This window comes from Lissotriton helveticus, chromosome 4_1 (genome assembly GCF_964261635.1).
Source record: "Lissotriton helveticus chromosome 4_1, aLisHel1.1, whole genome shotgun sequence".
Lineage (NCBI taxonomy): Eukaryota > Metazoa > Chordata > Amphibia > Caudata > Salamandridae > Lissotriton > Lissotriton helveticus.
The window spans coordinates 103,418,747-103,443,507 of record NC_136063.1 but is presented as its reverse complement, the minus strand read 5'-3'; the positions used below and the strand labels follow the sequence as shown (position 1 = coordinate 103,443,507).

Below are 24,761 nucleotides of genomic sequence, written 5' to 3'. Positions count from 1 at the left end.
GTAGGGAAAGGGTTGGATAGCATAGGGGTAAAAATTACTATTCCCACTCCGGAGAGTGCAACAGTAGGGAAAGTGTTGGATAGTGTAGAGGTAAAAATTACTATTCCCACTCCAGAGAGTGCAACAGTAGGGAAAGCGTTGGATAGCATAGGGGTAAAAATTACTATTCCCACTCCAGAGAGTGCAACAGTAGGGAAAGGGTTGGATAGCGTAGGGGTAAAAATTACTATTCCCACTCCAGAGAGTGCAACAGTAGGGAAAGCATTGGATAGCGTAGGGGTAAAAATTACTATTCCCACTCCAGAGAATGCAACAGTAGGGAAATCGTTGGATATCGTAGGGGTAAAAATTACGAGTCCCACTCCAGAGAGTGCAACAGTAGGGAAGCGTTGGATAGCGTAGGGGTAAAAATTACTATTCCCACTCCAAAGAGTGCAACAGTAGGGAAAGCGTTGGATAGCGTAGGGGTAAAAATTACTATTCCCACTCCATAAAGTGCAACAGTAGGTAAGGCGTTGGATAGCTTAGAGGTAAAAATTACTATTCCCACTCCAGAGAGTGCAACAGTAGGGAAAGCGTTGGATAGCGTAGGGGTAAAAATTACTATTCCCACTCCAGAGAGTGCAACAGTAGGGAAAGCATTGATTAGCGTAGGGGTAAAAATAATTATTCCCACTCCATAAAGTGCAACAGTAGGTAAGGCGTTGGATAGCGTAGAGGTAAAAATTACTATTCCAGCTCCAGAGAGTGCAACAGTAGGGAAAGGGTTGGATAGCGTAGGGGTAAAAATTACTATTCCCACTCCAGAGAGTGCAACAGTAGGGAAAGCGTTGGATAGCGTAGGGGTAAAAATTACTATTCCCACTCCAGAGAGTGCAACAGTAGAGAAAGGGTTGGATAGCGTAGGGGTAAAAATTACTATTCCCACTCCAGAGAGTGCAACAGTAGGGAAAGTGTTGGATAGCGTAGGGATTAAAAATTACTATTCCCACTCCAAAGAGTGCAACAGTAGGGAAAGCGTTGGATAGCGTTGGGGTAAAAATTACTATTACCACTCCAGAAAGTGCAAGAGTAGGTAAGGCGTTGGATAGCGTAGAGAAAAAATTACTATTCCCACTCCAGAGAGTGCAACAGTAGGGAAAGGGTTGGATAGCATAGGGGTAAAAATTACTATTCCCACTCCAGAGAGTGCAACAGTAGGGAAAGTGTTGGATAGTGTAGAGGTAAAAATTCATATTCCCACTCCAGAGAGTGCAACAGTGGGGAAAGCGTTGGATAGCATAGGGGTAAAAATTACTATTCCCACTCCAGAGAGTGCAACAGTAGGGAAAGGGTTGGATAGCGTAGGGGTCAAAATTACTATTCCCACTCCAGAGAATGCAACAGTAGGGGAATCGTTGGATAGCGTAGGGGTAAAAATTACTATTCCAACTCCAAAGAGTGCAACAGTAGGGAAAGCGTTGGATAGTGTAGGGTTTAAAAATTACTATTCCCACTCCAGAGAGTGCAACAGTAGGGAAAGCGTTGGATAGCGTAGGGGTAAAAATGACTATTCCCGCTCCATAAAGTGCAACAGTAGGTATGGCGTTGGATAGCGTAGAGGTAAAAATTACTATTCCCACTCCAGAGAGTGCAACAGTAGGGAAAGGGTTGGATAGCATAGGGGTAAAAATTACTATTCCCACTCCAGAGAGTGCAACAGTAGGGAAAGCGTTGGATACTGTAGGGGTTAAAATGACTATTCCCACTCCAAAGAGTGCAACAGTAGGGAAAGCGTTGGATAGCGCAGGGGTAAAAATTACTATTACCACTCCAGAAAGTGCAAGAGTAGGTAAGGCGTTTGAAAGCGTAGAGAAAAAACTTACTATTCCCACTCCAGAGAGTGCAACAGTAGGGAAAGCGTTGGATAGCATAGGGGTAAAAATTACTATTCCCACTCCAGAGAGTGCAACAGTAGGGAAAGCATTGGATAGCGTAGGGGTAAAAATTACTATTCCCACTCCAGAGAATGCAACAGTAGGGAAATCGTTGGATAGCGTAGGGGTAAAAATTACTATTCCCACTCCAGAGAGTGCAACAGTAGCGAAGCGTTGGATAGCGTAGGGGTAAAAATTACTATTCCCACTCCAAAGAGTGCAACAGTAGGTAAAGCGTTGGATAGCGTAGGGGTAAAAATTACTATTCCCACTCCATAAAGTGCAACAGTAGGTAAGGCGTTGGATAGCGTAGAGGTAAAAATTACTATTCCCACTCCACAGAGTGCAACAGTAGGGAAAGCGTTGGATAGCGTAGGGGTAAAAATTACTATTCCCACTCCATAAAGTGCAACAGTAGGTAAGGCGTTGGATAGCGTAGAGGTAAAAATTACTATGCCCACTCCAGAGAGTGCAACAGTAGGGAAAGGGTTGGATAGCGTAGGAGTAAAAATTACTATTCCCACTCCAGAGAGTGCAACAGTAGGGAAAGCGTTGGATAGCGTAGGGGTAAAAATTACTATTCCCACACCAGAGAGTGCAACAGTAGAGAAAGGGTTGGATAGCGTAGGGGTAAAAATTACTATTCCCACTCCAGAGAGTGCAACAGTAGGGAAAGTGTTGGATAGCGTAGGGATTAAAAATTACTATTCCCACTCCAAAGAGTGCAACAGTAGGGAAAGCGTTGGATAGCGTTGGGGTAAAAATTACTATTACCACTCCAGAAAGTGCAACAGTAGGTAAGGCGTTGGATAGCGTAGAGAAAAAATTACTATACCCACTCCAGAGAGTGCAACAGTAGGGAAAGGGTTGGAAAGCTTAGGGGTAAAAATTACTATTCCCACTCCAGAGAGTGCAACATTAGGGAAAGGGTTGGATAGCCTAGGGGTAAAAATTACTATTCCCACTCCAGAGAGTGCAACAGTAGGGAAAGCGTTGGATAGCGTAGGGGTAAAAATTACTATTACCACTCCAGAAAGTGCAAGAGTAGGTAAGGCGTTGGATAGCGTAGAGAAAAAATTACTATTCCCACTCCAGAGAGTGCAACAGTAGGGAAAGGGTTGGATAGCATAGGGGTAAAAATTACTATTCCCACTCCAGAGAGTGCAACAGTAGGGAAAGTGTTGGATAGTGTAGAGGTAAAAATTACTATTCCCACTCCAGAGAGTGCAACAGTAGGGAAAGCATTGGATAGCATAGGGGTAAAAATTACTATTCCCACTCAAGAGAATGCAACAGTAGTGAAATTGTTGGATAGCGTAGGGGTAAAAATTACTATTCCCACTCCAGAGAGTGCAACAGTAGTGAAGCGTTGGATAGCGTAGGGGTAAAAATTACTATTCCCACTCCAAAGAGTGCAACAGTAGGGAAAGCGTTGGATAGCGTAGGGGTAGAAATGACTATTTCCACTCCATAAAGTGCAACAGTAGGTAAGGCGTTGGATAGCGTAGAGGTAAAAATTACTATTCCCACTCCAGAGAGTGCAACAGTAGGGAAAGGGTTGGATAGCGTAGGGGTAAAAATTACTATTCCCACTCCAGAGAGTGCAACAGTAGGGAAAGCGTTGGATAGCGTAGGGGTACAAATTACTATTCCCACTCCAGAGAGTGCAACAGTAGAGAAAGGGTTGGATAGCGTAGGGGTAAAAATTACTATTCCCACTCCAGAGAGTGCAACATTAGGGAAAGGGTTGGATAGCGTAGCGGTAAAAATTACTATTCCCACTCCAGAGAGTGCAACAGTAGGGAAAGCGTTGGATAGCGTAGGGGTAAAACTTACTATTCCCACTCCAGTGAGTGCAACAGTGGGGAAAGTAGATACTTTATATATTATTTAAATATATATATATATATATATATATTAATATCTATAACAAAATTAATTAAAAGTAATTACCAATTTAATATAATATAATAATTAATTAATTAATAATACTAATTTAAATTTATCATTACAATTAGTTATCTATTAATACTAATTAATTACAAATTAACAATTAATTAATTAGTAAATAAAAAGTTACTTAACAATAAAAATCTAATAAATACCCAAAGAAATTTAACATATGTAATTAGTTATAATTAAATTACTTCCCACCGTATTCCCCTATAAACCCACAACCCACTACATAAAATAAATTAGTAAAATTAACATAATTATCAATTAACCAATTAAATAAAATTTATTGTCAATTAAAATTTAATTAATTACCAAATAACAATCATTTAACAATTAATTATAAATAAATAACAATATATAAATTAACATATTTAATTAATTATAATTAAATTACTTCCCACCCTATTCCCCTATAAACCCACAACCTGCTACAAAAATAATTACGCAAAACTTAAATAACATTAAATTCATTAATTGAATTACATTATAACATAAATAAACACTTTTAACACATAAAATACACTATAAAAAATTTTATATTATTAAAAGTTTGATATTTTTATTAATCTATATTATGTACTTCGATATTTTGACTATCTATATTTTAAAATTCGATATTACATTACTTACCTTCAAAACGATATTTGTTTTGAATTTTTTTTTATTGAAAAGAAACAGGCATACAGATAAACAAACCAAACCTCACAAGGCAGAGACATATCAATACATTGTCATGGGTCCGTGCAGGTGAAGCTCAAAGGCTAGATGAATACAATGCAATCAAATAGAACTGGGGTAGGGGCGGACAAGGAAACAAGCGGAATAATTAACCATAGATGACGAGCGAATGCCAATTAGGGGGACGAAGACACATCAATGGTCACATCCTCTGGAGGGGGGGGTACATATATCACCACGATAAGTGTTCCACTGGGACCAGATTCTACCCCATTTCCTGGGCCGTCCCCGGGAAAGGTACACAGTCTTCTCCCGGAACATGCACCAGTCCATGTTTTCTTTCCACTTGGATAGGGTAGGTGGGCTATGTGAACCCCAGAGCTGGGCAATGTCCCTCTTCGCGACCATATTACCAAGGGTTGCCCATATAATCTGTGCTGAGCTGTAGTCATTAGGCTCCCAAACATTCAACAAACATCGCCTGGCCTCGGTCAGCAGGGACACACCTGTGACACTTTTCATGACATCATGCACTCGGGACCAGAACCTGACCATCTCCGGGCATTCCCACAATATATGAAGAAAGGAACCAGACATCCCACAGCCACGCTTGCATAACCCATCCAAGGAAAAACCCATTAGAACCAGACAAGGCCCAGTAACATACACTCGATGAAGAATCTTAAGTTGGACGAACCTCAAGTGAGCAGGAATGGCGACCTCCTTGGGCGAGGACAAAGCAGATTGCCAGTCCTCATCGTTCAATTCAAGTTCGTCTGCACACCACGGCGCCGTAGGCGGACCAGCAAGTCAGCTCTGTTATTGATGAGTTTCTTATAAATCAAGGAGATCGTGCTGTCGGGCACATGACCATCCAAAATGCGGTCCTCCAAAGGGGAAGACTCAGGAATATCAGCACCCGCAGCAAACACAGACAACAGAGCCAAAACGATATTTTTGATGTCTATATTCTGTCCATTCGATATTTTGTCCAGCCTATATTTTGTACTCGATATTAAGTCCATTCGATATTTTGTAGTCGATATTTTGTCTGTTTACCAGAGCGAATGAGAGAATATATTGTGGTTTTGTAGGTTATGATATAGTGCAAACGTTAATGGAATGTATTCAAATGTACAAATGTTATAAAAAAGAAAACCTTTTTTTTAAAAATAAGAATTCAAAAAAACGCAGATTGAATTCAGACAGAAAAAGAAGTCTTGGTGATGTAGTGATCTAATTCATTATGTTCATTTAATTTTTTCGAATAGAATTGCAGTACTGGTATTCGTTTTGTCATATAGTTAAGTGAGGTTTGACCTTACTGCATTGAGCCCAAACCCCGTTTTGGTTTCGAGTTTCCTTAGGCATCCCAGCGCTGGTAGTGCAGCACAGCCGAGTGGGAGAGGGATTAGAGGGCTCTGTTCTGGAAGAGCGAAGTCTTTAGAGATTTTCAGAAGGGAAGTTCCATTGTAGCTGATCTGAGAGAATATGGAAGGCAATTCCAAAGCTTAGCGCCGTTGTAAGCAAAAGAGCGCCCTCCAAATGTCATCAATCTGATCCTAGGAACTACGGCTAAGTGGGCCAAGGAGGAGCACAAAGTCCTACTGGGAAGGCAGGGTGCTGCAAAAGTACGGGAGAACTTGGGCCCTTTATCGAGGAGTACGCTGTGGGCAATACAAAGTGATTTGAACTTGATCCTCTCCGCCAGTGGAAAACAATGTAGAGAAGCCAGGGTTGTCAGAAGAATTGATGTCTAGTAATTGTTGGATGAATATAAGGCTGAGCAATAATGGTACCAATAGACACGCGAAAATTGGTATAAATGTGCCCTCTTCCCTTGCTTAATTGACTTTGAAGCCATACTATTGCCATCTAAAACTAAACACACTGATAATATTAGGATGTATTTTGTACTTTGTCTTCTCAAAACAGATCATGGAACCTCTGCGTGTCATCAAGAAGGAAATCCCTGACTACTCAGCAGTCCTGGAGACCCTTCACCAAGGAATCCTGACAGAGGCAGAGCTTGAACCAGAAATCAGTGCAGATAAACAGGCGTTTTACGAGGTGAGTCAAAGTGGGCAGAGGAGGGGATGTGTGTCAACAGTGACACATTGTCTGCTTCTGTGCCATGCGGCTTTAGTCTTGAGCATCAAGGAGTGTTCTGGAGAGCAAATGTACCCAACCGTGGAGAAGTCAAAGAGGAATTATGTGGATCATGGGAAATACTGATCAAGGAAAGTGCATCACGTATCTATAAAGAATGAGAATAACCAAAAAAGTTGTGAAAGACTTGATGACTAACAGGTCTGAAATGAACAGCTGACCACACATTTTCAAAAGTAGATATGATCAAGCAGGTTGATGGTGTCCATAGTTCAGACTTTAAATGCATTCAGTAAGTATGTACTTGTCATGGAACTTATGTAGATAAATCCTAGCTTTGAAGCTATACAGTGATGTATGTATCAGGAATGATTTAAGACTACACAACAGTGAGTGCGGAAGGAAGGGACTGGGAAATGCATTTCATTGTTTGGCCAGATGTAGAGAAGGACTTTTCCTGTTAGTGGTGGAATGCTACTTGCAGAGTTGGCTTTTCAGTTCCTTACTGAAGTGGAGAAGTCAAAGAACAAGTCTCATCTGCGGTGTGGTGTGGTATGCCATGTTTCTGAAATGGATTCACCTGCTGTACATGGACACCAGAGGTACGTAGAATATACAGACCCAATAGGGGTTCCTTCTGTCACCAATTACATTTGCCTTGGCTCTGGAACCCATGGCCTGTATGATATAAAAGTGCCATGGTGATGCTGTCTTGTGGATTCGCCAGTATCTTTAGCCGTATCCCTGTATGCCGACGATATGGTGCTTTATGTCCGGAACCCGGCTGCAAATTTAGCGCTGGTTGTCTGTGAATACATTAAATATGAGTGGTACTCTAGGCTGAGCATTAATTGGACTAAGTCAACTATGTTTTCCTTGACCCCGAGCACCAGCCTCAAGATTAGAAGACCAAGTGTCCCCTTATCACTCGCTGATAGATTAGTGATAATGAAGATGGTTGTGCTCCCCAATATCTGTTTATGTTCATAAACATCCCCATTGTTCTGACACAGCCCTTCTTCAAAACCCTCAGATCCTACATGAGGAACCTGGTCTGGCTGGGAAGCAACCCAGAATTAGTTGGATCACGCTCACATGTCGATATGTGCAGGGGGGATTCGGAGCCCCGGATTTACATTTATACTATCCGTGCCCGCAAGCACACTTTGCACACTATGGTATTAACTACCCCTGGGCAAAGAACTATGATACGCTCGACGCTATGACGGGTAAAGAGCCCTCATGGCCACGAGTAAACAGTGATATGTGTGCGCAGGAAGTCTTTGAATTAAGCTCCCACCCGGGTAGGCATCTCCCATCACCCCCATTCCTGCCTTCTTTAGTATGGACAATGCTCTGGACTCCTGTGGACCTGAAATCCCAGATGGTGTAAAAGTGTCAGTGGTGGGTCATACTATGGGGAATTGCTCGCTCCAGTGCTGAGTGCCTTCATGCCTTTGTAGTGCTTTGTATGAGGTTTTATTTCTGCCGATGACTGACATACCTGTGCATGTGAGAGGATAAGCATTGTTGCTTTCTATCACTATGTGTGACGTGTATTTTTGGGGGTAATACTAGGGCTGGGGGTAGTTCACGAAGTAGCGCTACGCGTAGCTACGCGAAGTGCACTTTGCACTACCCGAACTACGCGTAGGAATACGCGAACTGCGTAGTACCCTGTTCGCCCTCTGCAAGATGCCGTTTTCAATGATTGCTCAGTGCGGACAAGCATCCGCACTGAGCATCTTTTACAGGATTAACGAGAGGTATGTTCCATTACTGAGAGCATCCGGTAAATGACCATTAAACTTCTGCATTAGGGGCATGCTATATTTTTCCAGATACTGAGGGCCATTATCTTCCTCTAAGCAGCACAACCTTCTGGTTTTTTACTGAAGACAGAAGGACATTTTCTCTAATAAATTGTTTAGCCACCCTTCCAGTCATCTTTTAGACTTCAAGTTAGGACATCACTGCCACTCACCCCCATGTACCCATACAGCTTTATCTTGAAAAGATCTCAGATAAAGTGACCCTTCGGGGGACTCGTAGGGCATTTCAGCGCTGGCCTGACGAGGAGCACTGCCCAGTGATGAAGCATGACATCCTTTGGGGGCGTGGCTTGACTGCCGAGCGGAATGGCTGCCTGAAAGCGCAGCTCCGCCGATCGAGTAAATTAATCCGGCATTAATACGCTTTTAATGACGCTGGGGCTCGGATCTCGTGCCCCTTGAACCAGCGGAGTGTCCCCACCTCGACCGCGACAGCTCTGTTGCGGTGCGACCACGCTTTGGGAATGACCTGCCCCCCTTCCCTGAGGACGCTGTAAGGCCCGATGTGGAGTGGCGCGCCGGGAACTCGCGTTGCTGCTTGCCGACCGGAAGTGGCTGCATTCCCGGCCCCGCGCGAGCAGATTGTGCCGCTTGGTTCAAGGACTGGTGGCTCTGACCGCACCCTCTGACTGGCGGACACCTTGAAACGGGGGCTGGCGGTAGCGGTTGCATACGCCTCTGCTCCGAACACCGAGACCGAGGAAGCCGGGGAGTTTGAGGCGCGAACAAGAGGAGGGAGAGGCTGCGGACTTACGACCGAGGCGGTGGCAGTGGAGAAACCTTGCGGCCGCAGGTAGACAGTGAGTGAGGCACCGAGTGCGCTGCCCGGTCGCGGCTGTCTCTGGGGACGGGGATAACGCTCTGGGACGCGGAACACTCGCTGCCCCATCTAAGCGAACAGCGCCACCGGCCACAAGATAAGAGAGTTTGGGCGCGAACCGCCATTTTGTCCTGGTGCCTGAGACCCTATGCGTAGAAGAACGGAGGGGTCGACTGCGACGTGACATTAGTCGTGCTTTGTCTGGCCATATCAGCGCACCATAGTCGAACTGAATAACTGTACCAGCCGAGGCACCCTGCAGTCGGCCATCACGATACTGAAAGACACTGCACGGGGCCACTGAGAGGCGCAATTCCCGACTGGGGAGACCACTTGTACTGCCATACCACGCCACCTGCGTATTGGACTAACAGGCGTACCACACAGAGGTCCGACACTGCGTCCGCTGCCATTCACATTGCCTGGACTGGCTGGTGCAAGCGGAGGTGGGGTGGACTCGGGCAATTGTCGGTGGTCGCGGCAAGATCGGCTGTCGCCATGGGCAAACCGGAAACGAGACAGCCCAAAATCACGTTCGACAAGACGACCAAGAAACCACAGAGCCAAGATGTACCGGAGCAGGGATCGCCTGAGGAAACCCGACCTGTGCTGCCAGCAGATGACATCAAAGCCATGTTCCAAGATCTCAAATCAAGTCTGCAAGGCATTGATGGTAAGATGGACGCGTTGGCTGCTAGGATGGACAGCATGACAAGGAGAATGGACAAACAAGAGGGAGTGGTTGGGGTACTGGAAACACGCGTGACGGAAACGGAGGAATGCCAGTCGGACCTAAACAAAAAACTGCGAGGTATAGACAAGGTGCTGTCCCTGATTCAAATGAAGAATGAGGATTTGGAAGCGAGGTCCAGAAAAAATAACGTTCGCATCACGGGAGTGGCAGAATCAACAGACATTGTAAATATGGAACGCTACGTTGAACAGATGATGAAAGATCTCTTTGGTGAGGGACTGTCCTCAATGTTCCTGGTGGAAAGGGCTCATCGTACGTTGGGGCCGGTGCCCAAACCGGGAGCCGCACCTCGGCCCATTCTGGCCCGGATCCTAAACTATAGGGATAGAGACTCGATACTGCGACTGGCACGAGACATGGCGGATTTACAATACAAGGGTAACCGAATTGCAATGTACCCTGACTTCACGCTTCAAGTACAATTAGCGAGGCGGGAATTTTTGCCAGCGAAAAAGGTGTTTCAGCAAATTGGCACGAAATACTCCTTAATTTACCCGGCGAAACTGAGGGTGCAGGGCCCGGGCAAACCCACATTCTTCACAGACGCAAAAGCGGCATTGAAATTTGCCAAACAGCTTGCTAAGGACCAGAGGGGACAATCGGAGACGGAAGAGCGGGGGGACGCTGCACAGCTAAGTGATGTTGAATAATGCACTGTATTATTATGTCTAGTGTTGATGGGGCCGTTTCAGGAAAGGGAAGGGGATGTGACATTAAGAAACCGAACAAGCACACAACAAACGTCTACTAAGGCGCTGGCTGATTAAGTGGGGATATAGTAACGATTGCTCACTGATTATGTTCTTTGATACTGGGAAACTACTGCTCCGTTTGGTTTGAGGGGCGGGGGGTTCTGTAGCGCACAGTGGCAGGCCTGCGCTCGATCGCCTTGCCAAAAGTGCAGGGTTAGATGGCACATACCTGCGTTCCCCAAGGGATGACTCCCAAAATATGTTTCGACCATCTACTATTGTTGTTATATGGTCCTGTTGGGATGGTACGAGGGGGGATGACTGCACTACCTAATTGGGGGGTTGGAGCAGGTGGGATAGGGATTGGTTTTGTTTGGTTTGTATTGTTAACCTATGTAAACGCTATGTTGAACTTGTCGCTGAAGATCACTTACATGAGAGTCACTGACACGGACGTGACATGCTTGAGGGGCGGATGGATGTGGTTGCTTTTCCAATTGACTGTGGAGTGGGGGCTTAGGTCCCTTCGGCGGACTGCAATGGACGCGCTGCTAATCCGATTGCACATACACTTCTTGGTATTGCTATGGCAGCTGCTGGTAGCTTAAGACCTGGAGAACCTAAAAACCCTGCTGCGCATGGCGCTATGGCATTGATAACATGCTTATCATGGAATGTGAGAGGAATGAATGACAGGAGGAAAGCTAGAATGGTGCATGCCTATTTATCAAGGAAACATGTGGATATCTGCATGCTTCAAGAAACACATTTACATACCACTGATGCTCCACAACTCAAACACACTAGATGGGGGGAGGTGGTGCATGCCCCATACTCGAATTATGCCAGGGGGGTGGCGGTTCTGATCCGCAGAGGCTTACACTGGGTGACACACCGGGTGCTGAGAGATGAGGACGGACGATACACGTTAATCCTGGGAGTGTTGTGTGGCATTCAGGTACTGCTTGTGAATGTTTATGGCCCGAACGACGATAATCCTGAATTTTATGAGAAACTATGGGATAAAATGCGTCAATTTGATAATGCAGCGATACTGTGGGCGGGAGATTTCAACGTAGTGATGTCCGACGCGGTGGATCGACAGGGCACTGCCCGGAACACCACCCAAGGGCGGCTGAGGCACTGGGATGCATTGTCCTGGAAGCTTCCCTGGTAGACTCCTGGAGGCTATTACACCTACATACGCGGGCGGGTACTTGCATTACGGCCCACAGGGCCGCATGGTTGAGACTTGACTACTGGCTGCTATCCAGGGACCTGCATGCTTCGGTTTTGGCAGCGGTACACTTGCCGAGATCGCTGTCAGACCACGCTCCGGTGGGAGTGACGTTAGCTACCCCCGCACAATACACACAGCCGTTTAGCTGGCGGTTTCCATCGCAGGCCTTATTAGACCAGGTGTTTAAAGAGGAGCTGAGAGGTAAACTGGAAGAGTTCTTTGAGCTCAATGAAGGGACTGTGGACTCGCCAGGTACACTCTGGGAAGCCTGCAAAGTGGTGGCGAGAGGGCACTGTATGGCGCTCAAGACTGGAGTACTACGATCCATCAGAAGCACCCTAGCTGCGCTCGAAAACGAATTGGCGGCCCTGGAGGTCGAACTCACTAGATCGCCTACTGCTGGGACCCAGGCGGCCTTCAGGGCGAAACTCACCCAGTACCAAGAAGAGGCCGTGAGGGAGGTGAAATTCCTGCACAAATACGCTCAGGCTCGGAGATATGGGGAAGGAGACCGCCCTGGGAGGACGCTGGCCGCCATGCTCAGGAAACCTAGGGGCGCGGAATATATTTTGGAACTGACTGCTGAGACTGGCGAAACAGCCCGGACGCCGGGTGATATATTGCAGTCAGTCAGTCATTATACTTTTATTCGACACATGTATCATAAAAAGTACAAACATATAGTACACACATAAATATAAAACCAATTCATCATTTACAAGAATACACATAAAAATCATGTGGGAATGTTGACTGAAGAGACATTTTTCAACAATTTTAACCTAATAATCCAGGCACATGATAAAAACTTTGCAACCCCACAGATAGTAACCATAGAAGAGGTGTTAGAGACGAGGATACGTAATGCTGATTTGTAGTCCCTGACTCCAAGGTTCTTTAATACAGGTTTTAACCATTTGTTCCTAGGTGGGGTATATGCTTTACAGGCAAAAAAGAAGTGGCCCAATGATTCTTCAGGATTTGTACAGCCTGGACACTTTATATCCTCTTCCCTCCTACTATTCCATCTAGACGTAAAAATTCTAAGGGGCAACGTTCCATATCTAAATTTCAGATAAAGTGTCCTGTCCCGAGGAATCTGGATAAAATCCAAAAACAATTCTAGCTTTGTATTGCACTTATGGGTCAAAAAGTTCTCAGTTAAATGCCCCCAATTTGGATTCTGTAAAGCCTTGGCCTCAATCCAGTCCCAGTATAGTTTTTTCACCAGTTGTTTTGGTGGAGGAGATTGGGAGGCCCATGCGTCACTTAAACCCACACTGGCTACAAGTTGTTTTAAGACATTTAGCCACTTGATTTTACCTGAGGTGTTTAGTTTTAACATTTCATCTAACACTAAAGCATAGTTAGCTAATTCGGGGGTCCTCCTCAAACGTACCCAATATAAGAGGGGACGAAGCTGGAGGATGTCCCGAATGGACCTCCTACCCAGATCTGCAAATAAGGGTTTAAGTGGAGTGGAAGTTGGAAGTGATACCAAGTCCCTCATAAACTTATTCTCAGTTAGGACATGATCATTAGTGTTCTCAGTGCCCCGTATTTCTGAGCCATAAACAGCTGAGGCTATTGCTTTTCCCTCATAAACTGACAAAGCAGGAGCAACTGGCCTGCTCACAGAGAGACGCTGATTTTTTAAAATAGTGCCGGAAACTCTTTTAAAGTTTAAGATCATTTTACTTATATGGGGTTCCCACTTCATATTATTATTAATCCTAACACCAAGGTAATCAAACTCTTCGACCGCCTCGAGGGGAGATCCATTCAAAGTCAGGTGTATATTCCTGCATTTCCTCTTGGCGGTCATAACCATTAATTTAGTTTTTGTAGTGTTTATTGTAAGTCCCCGTTCCTGACAGAAAACACTAAACTGGTCAAGGAGAGTTTGGAGACCTATGGGAGTTTTTGATAACAGAAGGGTGTCGTCAGCAAAGAGTAGCGATGGTGTTTTCTCCCCGGCTATAATGGGGGCATCTGCCGGTATCTCTTGCAGATGTTTCACCACCCCGTTTATAAAGAGGGAGAACAAAGTGGGGGCAATCACGCACCCTTGCCGCACCCCTCTGTTAACAGGGATACTCTTTGTGAGTTGCCCCTGCGTCCCCCAACGTATCCTAGCATAGGTACCCTCATGGAGTTTGATAATAAGATTTAACAAATAGGATGGGAAGCCCATATCCAATAAGACATTCCATAATTTAGCACGGGGTATTACATCAAATGCAGTTTTTAAGTCTATAAAAGCCAGGTAAAGGCTCCCTCTGGCTATTGACACTGTTTTCCAAAAAACTGCACAGAATCTAAAAACTTGGTCGATTGCTCCTACATTACTTCTAAATCCTGCCTGGAAGTGGGACAAGATGTTTTCTTCCATAAGCCAGCACTCAATCCTGTTTATAATGACCCTACCAACTACTTTTTGAATAACATCAATTAAACTAATTGGTCTGTAGTTGGCAGGGTCCTCTCTCTCACCCTTTTTGAAAATGGTGACAACTTCAGCACCTTTCCATGAGTCAGGTACTTGGTGACCCAGCTGAATAAGATTCATAATGTTTACAATAAAATCGGCCCAAACCGTAGGGTTATGCAGCAGTAGATCACCCGGTATTCCATCCGGGCCAGGTGCCTTACCCGGTGTTATTTTATGGATGGCTTCCTGGACCTCACGGGGCGTAAACAATACATCTGTAGAGCCACCATTTAGTTGAACCAGACAGCCAGTATCTATTATGGAAGTGCTGACGCAACTTCCGGAGTGCCTACGCCATATAATTTAGAAAAGTGGGAATACCATTGGCACTCAGTTATGTGGTTTGGAATGGGCTCAGCACCACGTCTATCAAGAATATTTATCAATTTCCAGAATACAATGGCGTTTTTCCCATGGGCCGCTTCCTTTAATGCCTGCCAATGTTCCTCTTCCCAATCTTTTTTGGCTTTCGCAATGCTATTGCGGTAATCTTGTCTTGCTGATCTGGCTGCCAGTATATCCTTATTTTTTATGGCCAGGGAGATGGCTTTTCTTTTTTCCCTGCAGGAGACAGTATACCAAGGGTTCCCCTTCCTTTGGGTGTGTTTAATCAATGGGCATCCCTTGTTTTTTTTGGAAAAAAACATACTAATCTCCCCTATTAGGTTTTTGTACTTAGCTGCTAGTGTAGACCCCCGAGACTGAGGGGGAGTTTGGTGAACTGATGCCAGGGCACTCGAAGCGGCCAAAACTAGATCTTTAATGTTCTCAAGTGTCCCTTCATTACACCTGACCACATTCCATTTAATCCTGCGATTACAGTTAGAAGGAACTAATTCTTTGGTAATCAGCTCATTTGGGGCATCTTTACCAATATTATCACCCCAGAACATACCCATACAAAGGGGATTGTGGTCACTATCAATCCTCTGACTGACCTCCATATCAACAAGGTTAGCCCATGACCAAACATCTAAAAGGATGTAATCAATCCGTGACGGGCAGCCTATTCGATTGAAAGTCATAGCGCCCATACGGTCTGATGTGGTACGGCCGTTTAGGGCCCATAAGTCATGGGCAGACACCAGGGCGTTTAACTGGATGGCTCTGGCAGACCACTTCTTGATTGGGGCCAGTGATAAAGATGGAATGAACTGGTTCCCTAGTTTATTATGAGAACCCAGATAGTCCTCCTCATCAAGGGGCTCAAATGTGCAATTAAAATCACCTCCCACCAGTACTGAAGATTTAGAGGGGAGGGCTGAAAGCCTATTGTCTAACAGCTCTAATATGGGTGAAGATTGGCCCCCTGGTAGACCCCTGGCATAAACACAGAAGAGTTCCAAAACGTTTCTGTCCGACTGCCTTTTAACAGTTATGTGGAGTATGTCATTGGTGGGGATATGTTTAACAGTAACCTCACAGTTCAAATCTATCCTGATCCAAATAAGTAGGCCTCCCGATGGGCGCCCCTTCCCTTGTTGGGTTGCAGGGACAAAGAATGTGGAGTAACCATGCTTGTGTTCTGGCTCAACACACCAAGTTTCCTGGAACATACAGATATGGTAATCCTCTAAGAAATTATTCCATGCAGGATTAGACAGATTTCTCTTTAAGCCCGCTATGTTCCAAGACAGGATTTTAACAAGGGAAGGGGACAATGGGGGTTTTTCCGAGGGTGCCAGAATATCAATATCCCCTGCCAGTGGGTCTAGAGTAATACTATCCTGGTTGGATGATTCCTCCCTGGCATTAGAGATAGGACCACTATCTAGGGGAGGAAGTACCCCACTTTCATTGACAACTTCAAGGGACTGGGGTGATGGTCAGTCCACCTCTTCCAGCCCACTAAAACGATTGTAACAAGGGAATAAGGGATAGTTGAGCTGTGGGCCCCACCCTTCACCATTAAACTGGGGGCCACCCTTCCACTGGTGCCCCTTCCTCCTATGGACTAAATTCCATCCTTCCTCCGAAGCCATTCCCCGCTGTTGGGGGTTCTGATAGGTGGATATAGCATTCCCATTACTACCTCTCCCCAGGCCTTTGTTAGCCGGCCTCAACCAACTCCATCTAACATCCTCGTGACCCTCTTGCGCATAGAAAAAGGACAGGGGTTTGGCTGATACCACCGACTTGTTATCACATGGAGGAAAAGAACAAATAAATTCTACTAATCGTGGGTCCTCAAACGTGATAACGACACAATCACCCTTTATACTTTTCTTCTTCCCACCTACCCAAGGGGCCCGTTCTACCATAAGTATGTTCTTATTTAGACCAGGAGGTGGAGGGTAATTTTTGTCAAGCCAGTGGCATATTTTGTTTTTAATCGCCCAGAAGGGCTCAGAAGTGGACGTAGGCAGCTCAGGAATGCCCGTCAAAACGACCACAAACGGACATGCATCAGGTGGTAGATTGATGTTTCGTCGTGTGGTGGTTTTTCTGGGCTGTGTCTGGGGAATAATGGGAGCTGGAATACTAGGTACCTTTCTCTTCGCAACACTTGGGCATGTAGAAGTGGGGGGTTTGTTGGTACTCTGTATGTTGTTCACCAGCTGTAGAGAGTTAAGCGAGCTGGTTGTGGGTACCAAAATACTCCCCGTAGATGGATTTTTATTGCCGGGCACGTTATTGGGGACAGGTGGTAAAACCACCGAGGTACAAGGACCAGGAATAGACAACTTGGGGTCTTGTAGAGCGAGGATGGTATCAAGTTGATGTTCTATGTTAGCAAGCCTAGTCTCCAGAGGCAAGAGCAGTGATTTAATCAAAGTAGACATAGAATTCATTAAGGAATCAAGCCCTTCCCCTGAATTAATTGATGAATCGTTGCTTCCGCTAATATCCAAAATACTGGCCAAGCTGCTATCATGTGTTATATCACCCGGAACCCCCAGAGATAATAAATGGGGAGTGGAGTTTAACATGTCAGACTCAGGTTGGTCAATGGGGGCCTGGGGGGTCCCTTCATCTACCATCACCACACCCAAATTATCCCCCCCAGAGTTAGAGCCCATAGCCCCTTGTGGAATTATGACAGGGTTATCAGTTGGAGGGTTTGTTATGTTCGGAACATTTAAAGCTGACATGTTAGTGTCAGACCCACCCGCCTGAGAAGAATCAATATCGCGGTGAGTTACTGTCACAGATAAATGGGGGATGTTGGAAGGTAATATACTCATAGCGGGGGCATTGATAGGTAATGATGGTGAGTAGATGACAGGGGTAGGGTCATCGACCGGCTTCCCAGCAGGAAGAGGAAAGTTATTTCGGCCTTGGGGCGGGGAATGTATCAATGCTATGTTGCCGAGTGATGACCTTTTCGCTTGAGCAAGATCCAGCGAAACCCTCCTTTCCATAAGAGAAATACCCTGATCTATCAGAGAATTAGTACGAGAGATAAAATTATCTAAAGTGCCAATAACTTTTTTGGTTTTATCATTACCAGCTCTCTGGCTCCTGGTTTTACGGGTAGACATCTCTGGCAAGACAAAAACCGGCTAGGGATAATAAGAAAATGCTAGCAAAAGACCCCCAACTGCCAATTGGCACAAAAACGAATAAATCTAGCTACACAGAAAGTGGAAAACCAAACAAGTAATTGGCCAGTTGGCTTCAAGCATAGAGTCAATAGTCATTAAAAATTGCAGCAAAGATACAAAAGAAAAATAGGGATGTGCCCAGGCCAGGCGCTGCAGGCCACAGCCCTTTGCCCGGGCTTAGCCCCGACCGCTCCCGCGCGCTCCCACGCGCTCCCGCGCAGCGTAGGACTCCCAAATTTATAATCCAGAGGCCAATGGGCCGGGTTGTTGGAGGTGGGGCGGGGCGGTCAGGGAGAGCGGGGCCAGGTGACTCGGCCACTGACACCGGGACTCCTGGGAAGGCGAGTCCCGGGTCGCGCTCGCAGCCCTGCAGCCTCACACAACCCCACAGGAACAGCTGAAGCCGGGGAAACAGGAACGTCAGGCAAGTGGGAAAACGAAGCGGGACCCGCGGAGCGGGTACCGCGAGGCGTGGGTAGAAGAGCCTTGTAGATAGCAGCAACGCCGGTTCCAAGTTTAGCTAAGGAGGATATATTGCACACTATGGAAGTTTACTATGAGACTCTATACACCTTCAGGGTGCAGCCAGAAGACGAGGTGATAACGGACTACCTCGACACAGTGGCGCTGGCGTGGTTCAACAACGGAGCACGCGAATATATGGATTTACCGATAACGCATGAGGACATACGTGTGATCATAGCTGGCATGCCCTCGGGCAAGGCGCCTGGACCTGATGGCCTCACGGCATCATTCTATAAAGAATATGCGGACATCTTGGTCTCCAGGTTGCACAAGATGTACATGGAGGCGATTGAGGCTGGGAGCCTTCCCCCGTCGCTTTGTGAAGCCATGATCATTACACTCCTAAAACCGGGCAAAGACCCTACATGTCCGGATTCGTATAGGCCGTTGTCCCTCATAAACTTGGATGCCAAAATCTATGCTAAGCTGCTAGCGGAGAGACTGAAACCAATGTTACCCCAAATAGCGCTCTCGGATCAATCGGGATTTGTGACGGGTAGGTCCACATCACACAACCTGCGCACATTATTTGGACTGCTACACTACCTAGACCCGAAGGTACAGGCCGCAGCTGCTTTGTTAGATGCCACTAAGGCGTTCGACTCACTTGAGTGGAAATTTTTACAAGCACTGTTCACCAGGATGGGATTCAGCAAGTTATTTATTCAGAAAATTTGCGTCCTTTACAGTAGCCCAACGGCAAGAGTGAAGGTCAACGGACAAGTCTCGCAGCCTATAGGGATCACTAGAGGGACCAGGCAGGGCTGCCCATTATCGCCGCTGCTATTCGCCATCGCCACAGAGCCGCTAGCGGCGAGATTGAGACAACATAACACCCAGAGAAGCCTAGGAATTACCTCTAGGGGGTTGTTGGTGTCCCTTTACGCGGACGACATAACAATCTTTATGCAAAACCCAGCGGATAATTTTGACCCCCTCATGCGGGAAATAGTGCGATACAGTGGCTTGACGGGCATAAACATTAACTGGTCTAAATCCACACTATTGCTGCTTACGGACGGCACGGCGCAATGTCATACCGAGTTCCCCATCACCTGGGTAGAGGAGGAAGTGAAATACCTAGGAATACACATAAGCCGCTCAATACAAGACCTATGGCTTTTAAACTATGGCACCACGGTGGAATGGCTTGAGACCAAGGTGAAAAAGTGGATCACCCTGCCGCTGTCACTGACGGGGCGCATAGCCATAACTAAAATGGTTATACTACCTAAATTCTTATATTTGTTTGCGAACATACCGCTGCCGCTTACACTCACCTTCTTCAAGCGCATACGCTCCGCCCTACTGGAACTGGTGTGGGCGGGTAGACAGCCTAGAGTGCAGTGGAAGGTGCTGACGCTTCCTTTTCGTCAGGGTGGTCTGGCGGCCCCAGACTTCGAGTTGTATGCTTACTGCGCCCAGGCCCAATATCTGCACTTCTGGCAACACCCGGTCCCATATCAGCCTCACGTGGCGATTGAGAAGGATGTGTCGGCACCCACCCCATTGAACACGACGCTATACCACAAATACAAACGGTCGCCAGACGATGTGAACACGGTGGAAACAGTGCGATGGGCCTGGCAAAACATCGCGAAGCGGGCAGACATTACTGAACTGTACGCCCCATCCATGCCGCTGTGCGGCAATCCCTTGCTGGGTCCTTTGAAGGATGCGGCGATCTCTGAAAGGGCGCGAAAGTGCGGCCTGTTGGTTGCCAGTGACCTTTACCCAGATGACACATTTGTGGAAATGGGGAGTATCTGCGAATCAGAAGTCCCTACGGCTTCCGAATTGCTGCTATACTACCAACTGCGAGCGGCGTGTAAGGCCAGATACCCGACGTTTCCTGCGGTGCCACCGTCACTTTTGGCGCTGGAAGACATACTGACAAACAGCTCTCCGAACAAGCTGATCACCCGGATCTATAAAATTACACAAGACACGGCACCGTGGGTACGACCTCATTCAAATTCGCTATGGGAGGCAGAAGCAGGAATCAGCATAACTGACAAACAATGGACGTTCTGCTGCACTCAATTAGAAAACTTGTCACCTAACTATAGGCTACGGTTAATACACTTTAACTTCCTGCATAGAACGTACCGCACGCCTGCGCAACTCTTTAAAATAGGGTTACTGGCTGAATCTCGGTGTTGGAGATGCGGTGCAGAGGATACAGATTTCTTTCACCTCACGTGGAACTGCACGCCAGTGCAGCACTACTGGTTAGAGATTTTTTCGAAATTGGGACAAATAATAGGAGAAACGATGCTTCCTGACCCACTAGTGGCCCTACTGGGATTTGTGGCCGGTGTACCCAGTGCCTCAAGGAAACTAGTAGCCCTGTTACTCCTACTGGCGAAAAGGCAAATTGCACTACATTGGAAACGTGGAACTGCTCCAAAGGCGGAAAGTTGGATTCATTCGGCGCTATACTGTCGAGATCAACTGACCACGTATTGGGAGCTTCTGCCACTGAGGTCTAGACCTGCTGATATCTGGCAGCCCCTGACGACCTGGCTGGCTGGGAGAGAGACAGATGAATGAGGTGGATTGTGTGATGCTAGGAGTGCCTGGTGATAGGTGATTGATGGACACATGGGGGTTGGAGGGTTGAGGGGTTGGGATACGAGGGAGGAGATAGGACGATGATGCGACTGTATATGGAAGGACATTGGCCATGGGCCTGTGAGTAGACAACTAAACGGATGGGATTGTGTGGATTGCCTGCTGAGTTGTTCCCCCCCTGCCGTGCCCCCCCCCACTACACACACATCCCACCCCATCCCCCCCCACCTTTGACGTAAACTGCTGAAAACTAGCCCTGATGTAGGTGACAAATTACTCTTTATAGTGAAAGATTGTTCATGACATAACACGAAGCTTTATTGGTTTAGTTGTATCTGTTTATTACACAATTAATGCTACATGATCTCTACCAATGTATACGATGTGAGACCGCCTGATGAGGTCCAATTGATCTTACTGATGCTGCCTGCCTCCGGGTTGTTGGCTAAATAGCGGTGTACTGGCTTGAAACGCTGAATAAAAGTTTATAACCCAAAAAAAATAAAAAAATAAAAAAGCATGACATCCTTTGCGGTGTGTGAGGGCTCCAAGATCAGGACACAACGTCCCCAGCAAACATAGTATTAGAGCGACCATCGGTTTTCTCTTTATTCCTTTTTCATAGGAACAGTGACTCCTGTGATATTTCATCCTGTAAATGTACCATGTTTGTGATGCTGCTGCTTGCTCCGCTTACCTCGGCGTTAGTGTGTGCATCAGTTAATGAGAAGCACTTTCAAACCAACACCAACCTCCTTGGTTTGAACCCGTACTCCAGCCTCTACCCTTTCAGCAGAGAGCGAGACATTTTGACTAATTAGAGTCTTTTAACATAGCATCTTTACCTGAGTTGTGGTCACTCGACTTGAAAGATTTGATCTACATTATGTATGTGCCTGGGCTTAAAGAGAGTTTACAGTACACCACAAGTACAATTCAGAAATAAAGAAATCACCAGGCGGGTAGAAACTCATTGAAAGATTTTGGCAGAATGAGGAATACATATATGCAAGCCAGCAAAACCAAAATATTCCTGGCTCCTTGCAAAATATAAGACTCTGCTGTGCTTCGAAGAGGACGGCCTTCTTGCGATCAGCAGTAGAATGCATTACAATCTCAATAGACCAAGCAGCGAACAAAAGACTCTGCTGGCTGCCGAGGAACAGCCGTTGATGTTCAACTTTTGCAAGAGACACTCCAGGGATAATATAAGACGTCCGTCATCCAAGACACAAACACCGAATTACTTTTTACACATGTGCTTATAGAACATACGAGGTCTGAAATCCCTTCTAAATGACAGCTTCACACTAAAAGAAATAAGCTGCAAAGACAATATTTGCCTGCAAGAAACATGCCAATTATTGCACATGACTTGGCCACACCATAACGAGTATTGCACACTGGCCATTCCCTCTATTGTCGGGGGTCACGCCTCGTGAGGCGTCTCAATCTTGATCCAGAAAGCATTGGAGATAGGTGGCACAATCCTGGCACATATTACCAGTGCTTGTATTTTTCTGAGGCTAGTAGCAACCTCATCAGGCGATCGAAAAAGGACCCCTCCGCATATTATAGGAAACATTTATATGAATTCTAAGCAGCCAAAAAAGAAAACAATCACGTTTGACTTTTTTAAAATTAATTAAGGCCCTACGTCACCAGGTGACATCAATATGCTTTTGCTTGAGACATCATATGGATTTCCATGGCAGCAAGAAAAGGACAACCTATGGAGTATCCCGGAGATTGTGTCTGGACAAACAAAGAGAGACAAAGCTGGCCAGAAGTCTGCCGACATCTTAAATGCTTTGGACTTAAGAACCTTAAACGGAAGAGGAATTAATGATCAACCGCCCAGCTATACTCATACAACTAGCTCCTCCACCTCACTGATTGACTATATCTAGATTTCTACCCAGCATTTTACCTCGGTAAGCAGTTTTAAAGTACTTTACCTCCCATTAATTGATCATGCTCGGTTGTCGCGCTCCACCCACAGACAGACCCCAAAATTAATACAACTACAAATAGTTGGCCCAAAAGACGGCACCTGTGGGCTTCAAAGAATAAAATGATCCGCATCACTGGCCTTGGGGGCTCTGGCCGAGCTGAGAAAAGTGCTGAAAAGTGAGACATTTAATAGATCACTCTCCACTTCAAGCTGGCAAGAAATACTGTCCAAATTACTATAGAAGTTGTCAAGTGACAAGCCCCATATAGTGGGTAGTGCCCACCCTCAGAAGGAACCCCGTAATTCACTCGTGAGGTCCCTTCAGAGGTTGGTGCACAGAAGTACTGCCACAGCCAGAGAATATGCTGAGATTAGGAAAGTGTATAGGTTAAAATCCTGGGAAATTGCCTGTGCTAATGAGGAGCAGGCTTGGGTAGAATTATATGAGTCCCTAAAAACAAAAGATCCTATGAAATTGTGGAACCTTGTCAAGAAAGAATTGAATCAAAATACCCAAAAGAGTTTCTGACGATCACAGCTCCTCAGTGCATGCAATATATCCTTAATTTGTACAATCCAGAAAAAATGGAAGGTGATCAGGAGGCTCTACTTGAAACATTAGCAGATTGTGCCAGTCCAATCCAAACTATTTTATCTTTGACTGATGCTATATTCTCCAAGACTTTAAATAAGTATATTTTAGCTTCGGGAGCTCTCGGCCTGAACGGCATCCCTACACGGATATTTAAAAATGCTACAGAAGAATGGGCTGCCCTTCTTAATCCCCTTTTCAAAAACTGTCTAATTGAAAACTCATTGCCAGATAGTTGGCAAGGTGCTATAATTACCCCAATACATAAAAAAGGAGAGTGTAATAACCCTATGAAGCTTCCAACTTTTTGCTTTACTGGACGTGGAAGGTAAATGCCTAGCTAAAATCTTAAACAAGGAGCTTGAAGAGTGGTCCAGCACGGATGTCCTTATTCCCATCACCAAGTCAGGCTTTAGGCGTGGGTACGCAACCAAAGACAACCTGATAATACTTTCCTCGCTGATTAAAACCGAGAATACCAAAAAGTCCCCACCCTTATATGTTGCCTCGATAGACTTCAAAACTGCGTTTGATAGAGTGGACAGAGGGAGATTGTGGCAGGAGCCGTCTAGCTGGGGCAACGTGGAAGGCCTTTGAAGCCCGCTCAGAAGCCTATACACCGACACATGGGTAAAAGTGTAAGGATCATCTAATAGACTCACCACCCATAAAATTAGGACCAACACGGGAGTAAAACAAGGCTGCATTCTTGCTCCATTGTTGTTCATTCTTTTTTGGCTGACATTAATAAAGCATTGGAAGTCGTACATGCCGTATCCTTCCCTGACACTTTTCTTAAGTTTCTTAATCTCTCACTGTCCCACGGCACTTTACCGCCAGCTTTCAAAGAGGCCGTGGTTATCACACTTAAAAAAGAAAAACAAGGCTTGGAGCCCAAAAAACTGGAGAATTATAGACCCATATCACTTCTCCCGTTCCCAGCTAAGTTGCTGGAGACTCATGTAGCCACCTGTCTCAGTTCCATCTTGTAAGCCACCAAGTTCCTGGACACCCATCAGGCAGACTTTTGTCCAGTGCACTCCACTGAATCTCTGATTCTTTCTGTTATGGATGACCTCAAAG

At 45.9% G+C, this 24,761-nt stretch overlaps 1 protein-coding gene across 2 annotated transcripts in view; it reads left to right on the top strand.

Annotated features, from left to right (window-relative positions):
- LOC144828401 (NFX1-type zinc finger-containing protein 1-like) overlaps positions 1 to 24,761 on the top strand; it is a 1,040,362-nt gene that overhangs the window by 674,217 nt on the left and 341,384 nt on the right. For both annotated transcript variants that reach the window (XM_078686524.1, XM_078686523.1), the window contains exon 16: positions 6,486 to 6,620. In XM_078686524.1, the coding sequence (XP_078542650.1) occupies positions 6,486 to 6,620 (135 nt within the window). The remainder of the gene's footprint in view (positions 1 to 6,485; positions 6,621 to 24,761) is intronic.